Source organism: Mandrillus leucophaeus, unplaced genomic scaffold (assembly GCF_000951045.1).
Source record: "Mandrillus leucophaeus isolate KB7577 unplaced genomic scaffold, Mleu.le_1.0 Scaffold308, whole genome shotgun sequence".
Classification (NCBI taxonomy): Eukaryota; Metazoa; Chordata; class Mammalia; order Primates; family Cercopithecidae; genus Mandrillus; species Mandrillus leucophaeus.
Genome location: NW_012103232.1, coordinates 663,002 through 674,319, shown reverse-complemented (window position 1 = coordinate 674,319; position 11,318 = coordinate 663,002). Strand labels below are relative to the sequence as shown.

General features: G+C 49.2%; 1 protein-coding gene across 1 annotated transcript in view; it reads right to left on the bottom strand.

The window, feature by feature from the left end:
• UBE2L3 (ubiquitin-conjugating enzyme E2L 3) overlaps positions 1-11,318 on the bottom strand; it is a 94,093-nt gene that overhangs the window by 19,326 nt on the left and 63,449 nt on the right. The window contains 1 exon segment of the mRNA XM_011987340.1: positions 5,889-5,984. Coding sequence (XP_011842730.1) covers positions 5,889-5,984 — 96 coding nt within the window.

Below are 11,318 nucleotides of genomic sequence, written 5' to 3'. Positions count from 1 at the left end.
GCCACTGCACCTGGCTAATTTTTTGTATTTTTAGTAGAGACGGGGTTTCACCATGTTAGCCAGGATGGTCTCAATCTCCTGACCTCGTGATCCTCCCGTCTCGGCCTCCCAAAGTGCTGGGATTACAGGCGTGAACCACTGCGCCCGGCCAAAGGCCTTAATTTCTGTACATCTATGCAAACTACTCATATGTCCTCACATTGACTATATTTTTTCATAGTTTTTGCTCACACTGCCTTCCACTATGCAGTCCAGATGTTGTCACCCTCCCACCCACCGCTGCCCCTCTTCTGTTGGGTCTTAAGTGCCTTGCAAGTGGAGTCACACTCAGTGCTTAAAAGACCATGGATTCCAGGAGGGCAGCTTCTCTGCAGCCTCTGTCCACAGAGCCTTGTGTCTGGCTGTAATAGGAGCTCAACAGCCCATAAACGTAGGGGGATACTCTTCCTCCCAAAAACAACTCCAGTGTGCCCTGAGGTTGATGGCAAAATTATTTTTTATGTGTGGCTCTTTGTCAGAAAACAGGGCTGCCCTCATTAGGTCTCAACCATTACAGCTACAGGGCCAGGCGCGGTGGCTCACGCCTGTAATCCCAGCACTTTGGGAGGCTGAGGTGGGTGGATCACAAGGTCAGGAGATCGAGACCATCCTGGCTAACACGGTGAAACCCCGTCTCTACTAAAAATACAAAAAAATTAGCTGGGCGTGGTGGCGGGCGCCTGCAGTCCGAGCTACTGGGGGGCTGAGACAGAATGGCATGAACCCGGGAGGCGGAGTTTGCAGTGAGCCGAGATCGCGCCACTGCACTCCAGCCTGGGCGACAGAGCGAGACTACATCTCAAACAAACAAACAAACAAACAAACAAACAAACAATTACAGCTACAGGAGATGGAAGCAGCGGAAGGAGAAGGCAGAGTAGCACAATTAGTAGGAAGCAGAAAAGAACTGACAATTAACAGGCAAGAGCTGAGCCCAGGGAGACAGGATGCAGCTCCCAACAAAGGCCAGAGGGGCAGTGTAGAGAGGAGGAGGAATGAGGCATCTGGAGGGCATGGATTTTAGGAGCAACGTGCTGTGCAAATAAGCCTGCAGAAAGAAGGTGAGAGGTCTAACTACAAATAAAACTGCAAAACGGTGAAAGAAGCCAGGAGTTCAAGACCAGCCTGGGCAACACAGCAAAACTCCGTCTCTACTAAAAATACAAAAAAATCAGCTGGGCATGGTGGTGCATGCCTGTAGCCCCAGCAAGACTCCATCTCTACAGAAAAAAAAAATTAAAATTAGCTGGGTGTCACAGCATGTGCCTGTAGTGCCAGCTACTTGGGAAGACTGCTTGAACTCAGGAGTTTGGGGCTGCAGTGAGCCATTACTGAGCCACTGCATTCCAGCCTGGATGACAGAACAAGACCCTGTCTCTAATAAAAATTAAGTTAAAAAATTTAAAATGTTAGTGCATCAGGCCGGGCACGGTGACTCACGCCTGTAATCCCAGCACTTTGGGAAGCTGAGGCAGGGGGATCACTTGAGGTCGGGAGTTCGAGACCAGCCTGGCCAACAGGGTAAAACCCTGTCTCTACCAAAAAATACAAAAATTAGCCGCCTGTGGTGGTACACACTTGTAGTCCCAGCTAATCGGGAGGCTGAGGTGGGAGAATCACTTGAACCCAGAAGGCAGAGGTTGCAGTGAGACGAGACCGTGCTACTGCACTCTGGCCTGGACAACAAAGTGAGACCCTGTCTCAAAACAAACAAACAAACAAACAACAAACAAACAAACAAAACCCACACATCCTTAGTATGAAGAAAATGGAAATCAAAACCACAATGAGACAGCACTACATACCAACTAGAATGGCTGTAACGTAAGAAGAAAAAAAGTAAAATAACAAATGTTAGGAAGGATGTGGACAAACTGGAACCTTTGCAGTGGGAATTTAAGATGTTATAGAATGGGCCCAATGGCTTATGCCTGTAATCCCAGCACTTTGGGAGGCTGAGGCGGGTGGATCACTTGAGGTCGGGAGTTCGAGACCAGCCTGGCCAACATGGAGAAACCCAGTCACGAAAGTACAAAAATTAGCCAAAATTGCTTGAACCCAGAAGATGGAGGTTGCAGAGAACTGAGATCGTATCACTGCACTCCCCAGCCTGGGTAACAGAGCAAGACTCTGTCTCAAAAACAAAAATTAGCTGGGCATGGTGGTGCACACCTGCAATCCCAGTTACTCGGGAGGCTGATGTATAAGAATCACTTGAACCCAGGAGGCTGAGGTTGCAGTGAACCGAAATCACACCACTGCACTCCAGACTGGGTGACAGAGTAAGACTGTCTCAAAAAATAAAATAAAATGGAATAAAATAAAAAGAAATTGGCGGCCGGGCGCAGTAGCTCACGCCTGTAATCCCAGTACTTTGGGAGGCCAAGGCGGGCAGATCATGAGGTCAGAAGATCGAGACCATCCTGGCTAACACGGTGAAGCCCTGTCTCTACTAAAAAAATACAAAAAATTAGCCGGGCGTGGTGGCGGGCACCTGTAGTCCCAGCTACTAGGGAGGCTGAGGCAAGAGAATGGCGTGAACCCGGGAGGGGGAGCTTGCAGTGAGCCCAGATCATGCCACTGCCCTCCAGCCTGGGCGATAGAGCAAGACTCTGTCTCAAAAAAAAAAAAAAAGAAAAGAAATTGGCTGGGTGTGGTGGCACACACCTGTATTCCTGGCTACTCAGGAGGACTTCTTGAGCCCAGAAATTCAAGGCTGCAATGGGCCATGATGGCACCACTGCACCCTAGCCTGGGTGATTAGCACAAAACTCTGCCTCAAAACAACAAAACATTATTATGAAGTTATGAAATGGTTTATTAAAAGCTGCATGAAGGCCGGGCACAGTGGCTCATGCCTGTAATCCCAGCACTTTGGGAGACCGAAGTGGGTGGATCACAAGGTCAAGAGACCAAGACCATCCTGGACAACATGGTGAAACCCCGTCTTTACTAAAAATACAAAAATTAGCTGGGTGTGCTGGCACACACCTGTGGTTCCAGCTACTTGGGAAGCTGAGGCAGGAGAATCGCTTCAATCCGGGAGGCAGAGGTTGCAGTGACCAGAGATCATGCCACTGCACTCCAGCCTGGCGACAGAGCGAGGCTCCATCTCAATTTAAAAAAAAAAAAACTGCATGAAAAAAGGCTGAGTGGAAGTACGCTGAAGGTTAAGAGTAAACACGTTCACTGGGCTAGAAGCTTCAAGAAGGTTCACCACCATATCTCTAGTTCCTAAAGGGCAATACCCAAAACGTAACTGAATTTCTTGATGATGTGATTATGGGTAATATTTTCTTCCTTAGACGTTACCTTAGAATCTTCGATGAAAAAAAATTACAGAAAAACAAATGTTTAAAGGGAATAGACCTGAGTTGTGTTGGCAACAATGAAGTCTCTAGGAAGTACCTCTCCAGCCTCCCCTCCCACCTGCCCTCCTCTGTGCACTACGACCAGGGCAATCACTAAGTGGCTACCCAAGGATAGCACCTTCCACTAAGGACCAGGGCTGGGCTGCCATGCCTTCATCGACCTGGCTCTGCTTTCATCCCAACTGGGCAGACCTCACCTCAGGTGAATTTGTATAGTAGATTCCCATGCTGGCCCAGCCCGTCCAATGCAGGAAGACCTAAGGCCCAGGTTGGGGTACAAGTGTGGACCTTGGGGATGTCAGATGTTAAGAATGTCTTAACTGCTCTGGAGAAGGAAGAAGACTTTGTTGAAACACTCCTCATACAAACCTAGGGCCCTGGAAGAAAGCAAGGGAGAGGACCGAGAAGAAGTGGTATACACAGGCACAAGAGCAGCCCTGACTGTGGCTTACTGTCTCCAAGGCAAAACTTTGGCCTGGATAGCTCCCCAGAGCCTCAGTCCAAGCGCACTGGGATTCTACCAGCCAGCCTCCACCTTTGGCCTAGTAAGATCTTAGCCCACTGCTCCACAGCCCCTGCCAGCGTGAAACCAGAGTGAGGCCTTTGCATGAGCTGGGGCAGAACATGCCCAGCAGCAGTTTACCCTTGGAGCCGGCTAGCAGGCTCTCAGGCCACTAAACTCTCAGGGCCAGACTGCCCAAGCCTTACCACTTAAAAGCATTCCATTCATTTTTATCATTTTCCAAAGAGCCACAGATTAACTGTTCACTTCTTTGCTTGGTAGGCTACACAATCTCAATTAGAAAGGGGACAAGATGTCAGATGGTCCCAGCCATCTTCAGGTCCCTAGAGTAGGCAAGGGCTGTACTCACAGGCCAACCTCTCCCATGCAGAGGTGTCTCTGCCACCCACACCCTTTGCCCTGAGCCCTAACACCATCAAGCCTAAAGAAATCTAAAGGACTCATCTTCAAAATCAGACTGGAAGCTCCCAGATTTAAACATTCTGAGCATACTAAATCATTACAAAGCATATCTTTCCTTAGTTATCCAAATGATTATGGAAATAAACTACAAATCCAATAATTGCTGATCAAATTCAGGGACTTTAAAAAAAAAAAAAAGGCATGACCTTATAACCAGCATCAAGAAGCATCTATAGGAGGAAGCATGTTCCATGCTCTGCTTTGGTAAAGTAGCCAATCCATCCATGAGAAAAAATTACATACAGGACAGGGTTAGGCACAGGGCAAGGGCCTAAGGCTCAGATGTGCAAAGTGGGAAAGAAAAGGAAGAAAGAAGGTGAGTGGATGAGGAAGAACAGGAAAGGAGGGCACTCACACAGGACAAGGCTGTGAGCTGGGGTAGCTGGAAGGCTACACAACGACCAAGTGAGGCTGCCTGGTGGAGAGATGGTGCAGCTTCCGGGGAGAAGGCAGGAATGGAGACAGGTGTGGGAATCCTTCACGTCCAGCATAATCATCTATGATGCTGAAAGTAGTAGGGTCCCCAGAGACAAAACAGAACAGGAGAACAGCAGGAGACTAACAAGAGCCATGTTTAAGAGTGAGGAGGCTAAGGAGTGGCAAGACAGGAGAGAGTGGCAGGCTGGTCACAGGACTGGGGCCTGGAACGCTGCCCATGCTCTAAAAGCTCAGGAGGCAAGCAAAGGCCATGACGCCAGCGCTACCGAGTTAGAGGTGTGATAACAGTGGGGGCAGCCCGTGGGCTGGGTGTGATGTGGTTTCAGGAGAGGAAGGGGGACTGCAAACTGGAGTTAATTATAAGATAAGCTCTTGAAGGGGAGGGGATGAAAGGATGCAGAAAAGAGTAGACACTAAGAGGGTGCTAAGTTCCAGGGAAGGCCATTGTTAAGAGGGGCTTGAGCCCATCAGAAGACAGAAGTCTGTGAGATGGGGGAACTGGGCTGTGGGGGCAGACTCTGGAGGCATAAGCCCCAGAAAAAGACATGGGGTGAGGTGAACATGTGGGCAATTAGGAAAAGGGACTTGAGACAAACGGAAGGCACAGGTTGGAGGGGACCAGGAATAAAGCCCGAAATACAGGTATCCAAAGGGTTAGAGACATGAATGCAAAACCAAGAGAGAAAGCAAAACATCTAGAGGGGAATGCTTGTCCCCTCCCAAGGAGCTCAGAGAAGAAGGTCCTACTGATCCATCAGGCCAGGCGCAGGGAAGCCAGGAAAAGAGCAGGAGCACAGACACACTCCTTTTCTCTGTGTCCACAGATCTGCAAAGCTCAAGAGCCCCTGAATTTGACAAAACCAGTGCCAAGATGTGACTCTACTCAGGACCCAAGGCTACACTCCCTACCTTATCACCCTAGAGCGACAGCCACTTCTGTGCATCTGCTGGCTGCCTAGACTAAGAGCCTACTAAGGAGCAGAAAAACAAGCCCAACAGCACACACATCACCTTAAAGAATAATCTGGTAGGAAGTGGAAGTGTTCAATACTCACAGGAACAATAAGCCCTTGCCAAGTCAATAAATTAGCTTCATCAACCTGGATGTTACGGAAGTTTTTCATCCCACATTTGCGGATTTCTTCAAGCTCCTGTTGATTGACAAAGCATAAAGGGGTGTCAAATAGGGGAAAGCACCACATATTAAGATCCCTCCTGATGCCCTCAAATTAAACCAAGTGCCAACAATGCCAATGTCAAAATTGAAGAGTGAGGACTAAACTGTGCTTGGAGTGGTTAAGGAGGCATGGAGCTGCCATGGCGGTCCCCTCTGCAAGGTCGTTGCCTCTACCCATGCCCCAGACCAAGACAAGTCCCCACCTCAGTGTACCCCCTAAACATGACAGGGGGAACTGTGCTTCTGCAGATGTACCACCTCCTCTTTGGGTTGGTCATCATGCCTGTTTAAATCCCTCAGCACCCTGCATAGGGCAGACACGTGGCAGGAGCTATACTGAGGTGCTGTACACCTGATACCTTCCAATCAAGATTCATTAAGCACTGATTATGCATCAGATGCTGAGAACCTAAAGATGAATAAAACTAGGGACTGGGAACAAACCAGACACAAACACATATCCAGTTTTCTACCCAATGCTATAAGTGTGATTTCAGAAGGACTCCACCTCAACATGGGCACACAGCAAAGAGAACCATCCAGTCTGGGACTGGGGTGGGAGTGGGGGTGGAGTGGGGACGGGAAACCTTCAATGAGCCTCAGTTTCCTCAGCTGCAAAACAGACCCAGAATGCAGAAAAGGAAGGGAAAGCCATGCTGTGGGCAACAGGACCCCTTGCAAATATGTGGGGTTATTGGTGTATGAACAGTCAATGCAGCAAGTGCCACTTCACCCAGAAAGCACAACTTCACGACTTCAGGGTCCTGCCTGAGATGTCTTCAGAACTGTCACCTGTTTTTCAACTGTGCACCAGCCTGACATTTCCCATTGCCTCCAACACCTCAGTGAATGCCTGGCAGGTGCTATAACCCAAGCCACCCAGCATGCCCTCCCGCCAGCACACCAGCCTCGCCAACATTCCTCCACTCTTGACACACGAGTGCCACTTAACCCGCCTCAGCCCGGCCTCCCATCCAGTGGCACAACAGCTGCCTCCACACCTGTCAGGCACCTTCTCTTCTGCAGCCTGAGCACCATCCAGCTAAGCCCTGCCTCCTTTGCCAGGCTGCTTTCTCTGGCCCAGCTCCAGCACCCTCCAGAACCTCCTTATATGGCGCTTCAACTCAAAGTGGCATGGGGGCTCCCTATCAGCCCTCACATCAAGCCCAAAAAGCTCATACTTCCATCATACAGTGGTAGTTTAAAAGGCACCCTGAGGCTACACAGGCAGGGAAGGAAACAATTTGCAAGGAAGGGGGAACCAGAGTTCAGGTTACTGGTTATGAGTAGGAAGATGTACTGGGCGCCCGGCCCAGAGCAGCAGAGAGGGAGTGCGCGCTGAATGAACGCACGGAAGAGGTGGAACACGCTGGTGCTTCATAGCAGGCAACAGGCACAAGTTTCTCCCCCCAACAGGGTGCTCCTGCCTGTCACCCTAATCTGCCCACCACGATCACCTGGACTTGGGTCGAGCCCCAGAAATTCTGGTCCAGCAAGGGTGGGTGGATCTTGAATACAGGGATTTCTCACAGGCTATGCCTGTGGTGAGAAGAGGCACCGCTGGGAGAGATGACGGATCTATTTCTCCCTGAGGTGTTAGCAGCATGGACTGCAACCTCCTGCAGTGAGGAATGGAGTGGTCTGGCCCTTCTCCACCTGCATGAGGTCCCTCTTTCCCTGCATAAGGAGGTACGGAACCTGAGGGACCACTCCAACCCGCCAGCTGCTACCTGGTCCTCCTGCTCACTCATCAGAAATGCTCCCCTGGGGATTATGAAGCCTCGGCAGACTCAGAAAGGGGAAAACATCTCACACCCACACTACCACCTCCTTCCACTCTCCAAATAGAATGTAAACTCAACGAGGGCAGGGATCAGGAAGCCCCGGTCCTGCCAGGGCCTAGCTCACAGTGGTGCTCAAACATGTGCTTAATGACCAGGTTGGTGGGTAGATGGGAAGCTGGGGCTTTGGGAGGAAAAAAGAATCTGGGGTGGGAAGGATTTTCTATAACTACAATTCCAATGTTTGGCTTTTTTGACCTTGGCTCAAGACACTAGAGTAAGATTTTTGGCTAAAGACAGAATATAGCATGCATGTCCCTTAAGGCTGGAATCCTAGCAAACAAAATGTTTTAAACCAAATACAGATAGGAAAAAAATATGCCAGATAGAACTTTGAAACTAGACAACTAACAAAAGAAGAAACAACAGTGAATATTTATGGGAAAAAACAAATTTTAAAATCATCTGTAAATAGTTTATGGTTTCAAAAATCTACACTCCAACAGTATAAAGTATGGGCAATGGCCGGGTGCGCTGGCTCATGTCTGTAATCCCAGCACTTTGGGAGACCGAGGTGGGTGGATCACCCAAGGTCAGGAGTTCAAGACAAGCCTGGCCAACATGGTGAAACCCCATTTCTACTAAAAATACAAAAATCAGCCGGGCGTGGTGGCGGGCACTTGTAATCCCAGCTACTTGGGAGGTTGAGGTAGGAGAATCGCTCGAACCCGGGAGGCAGAGGTTGCAGAGAACCAAGATCGTACCACTGTACTCCAGCTTGGGCGACAAGAGCGAAACTATCTCCCAAAAAAAAAAAAAGTATGGGTGATAAACACAAAGTAAATTCCACAAGAATTACAAAAATATGGCAAGATGGAACTCAACTGTAACATGAGAGTGAAAACCTGTATCTTGCTCAAGGAAAAGGAGAGGAGGCAGTCAGTGAGGAGCACTATGGGCAGGGGTGCAGAAAGGACACTTACTGGTGCTTTGGGATCAAGGAGATCCAGGGGATCCACAAAGAGAAAAGCAATACTGCCATGGGAGTGAGCCACACACCTGGCCAGAAAGAAGAACGGGTAATCCTGAGGATGCTAATGAGAACAGGGCTGGGAAGCTCAGAGAATCCAAAGCAGGGTTATCAGACAAACTCCTAACTTACCTTGCCGTCAAGTTAAGCTCTCCAAAGACAGAAGAGGCAACCTCCTTTACATAATTCTAACCAACAAGGAAGAACTGATTATAAGGTAGAAGTGAGAGAAACAGACAAACAAACAAACAAACAAACAGGCCCTGACATCTTCAGAGAATGATGAGCATTCCATAGAAGAAAATTTCTCAACAGGGTGTTGCGGGAATCCAGATACGACTCTGCACTTGAGCCTCCCAGGCCCTTCCTTACCCTGAGACAGATGCCAGGCATTGTGACCAACCCACCCCAATTTCCCAACGTCCTCTACAGCTTCCACTGAGAACCACGGGCACTATGAGTGGCCAGGATGCTAAAAGACCTGCATTGCACAAGATCAGCCCTGTGGACAGAAACCATTTAGCCCAAAATGCCAATCATGCCTCCACTGAGGAAAACAACTTCAAGAAGATAAATTCAGGCCGGGCACAGTGGTTCAAGCCTATAATCCCAGCATTTTAGGAGGTCAAGGCGGGTGGACTGCTTGAGCCCAGGAATTCGAGACCAGCCTGGCCAACACGGCAAAACACTGTCTCTACTAAAAAAAATACAGCCTGGGCGCGGTGGCTCACGCCTGTAATCCCAACACTTTAGAAGGCCAAGGCAGGTAGATCACGAGGGCAGGAGTTCAAGACCAGCCTGGCCAAGATGGTGAAACCCCATCTCTACTAAAAATACAAAAGATTAGCTGGGCGTGGTGGCACGCACCTATAATCCCAGCTACTTGGGAGGCTGAGGCAGAGAACTGCTTGAACCGGGGAGGCGGAGGTTGTAGTGAGTCAAGATTGCGCCACTGCACACTAGCCTGAGTGACAGAGAACGACTCTGTCTCAAAAATAAATAAATAAAAATAAAAAATAAAAAAAAGTAGCCAGGCATGGTGGTGTGCGCCTGTGGTCCCAGCTACTTGGGAAGCTGAGGGATGAAAAGTGGGAGAATCACCTGAGCCCTGGCAGTCAGGGCTACGCAGTGAGCCAAGATTACAACCACTGCACTCCAGCCAGGGCAACTGGAGTGAGATCCTATCTCCAAAAAAAAAAAAAAAAAAAAAGGAAGAAGAAGAAAGAAGAAAAATCGGAAACATTCAGAGATCAGTTCCATTTGAATATATGAGACTCAAAAGGCCAGATGACTCAAACCCTCAAGATGGTTGTAAACCCTCAAGCAAAACTGTGCCCCGATAACTGAGAATGGTCCTGATAGTGAAGAATTAGGGAAGGAATTGAAGGAAACCAATGTAAACTCCAAGAAGTGGAATTCAAAAGGATGTTACAAATGACAGAAGAAAGGACCTGATAAAAATCACAAGAGTAGCCCAGCTCTAGAACAGAGTTAGGAAGACCAAAGCCAAGAATGACAGACGCTTACAAACAACACTCCCACAAAGGTTTGTTTCAGTTCTGCTCAGAGCAAGAAGCAGCCCAAATCAGCTGCTCAGGGCTGATGGCGCAGTGCTGACAAATGGAGAGAGAAGAGTTCAAGGGAAAGCGCCAGGCAGCTCACATGTTCCTTCTCTTGATGGGGACAGCAGGCTTCCCAACCAGGGCAGGTGGTGCAGGAGAAAGAGAGCAATGCTTCTTAGAATGAGGTCCACTTCTGAGCCCAAGTAGACTTCAGTGTATAGAGGGAAACTGAAAGAGCCCAGGGGTGCCACCCAGCTCCTGAAAATGGAAAACATCCACACCCCAAACTCAAGTCCAGAGAGCTCGATGCCCACTCCAGGACGAAGTGTGGAGCATGGCAGAGAGGGATGGTTACTTAACAGCTCTGCAAGCATTAACAGGAGAGATGGGCCCTGGGCCCCAGCAGAAGGCCACCGACCTAAGTCCTGAGAGGAGATGGGAGACCAGGAGACTGCTGTGTACAGCCAGCGCTCAGTCACACGGCTCAGATGTACACACCTGCGTCTTGGCAAAGCAGTTAACAAAGTTTCTCTTTTGCTTCTTTTTGGGGTCTACAATGAAGCCTAGAAAACCGTTCAAAATCTCCCCAGATGATCCTCACACAAGGCCAGGTTTCAGAACCCATCAGGAGCCATTCATCAAGAAATCTAGGCTGGGCGCGGTGGCTCACGCCTGTAATTCCAGTACTTTGGGAGGCCGAGGCGGGCGGATCATGAGGTCAGGAGATCAAGACCATCCCGGCCAACATAGTGAAACCCCGTCTCTACTAAAAATACAAAAATTAGCTGGACATGGTGGCACGTGCCTGTAGTCCCAGCTACTCGGGAGGCTGAGGCAGAAGAGCTTGAACCAGGGAGTCAGAGGTTGCAGTGAGCCGAGATCGCACCACTGCACTCCAGCCCGGTGACAGAGCTAGACTCTTTGTCTCAAAAAAA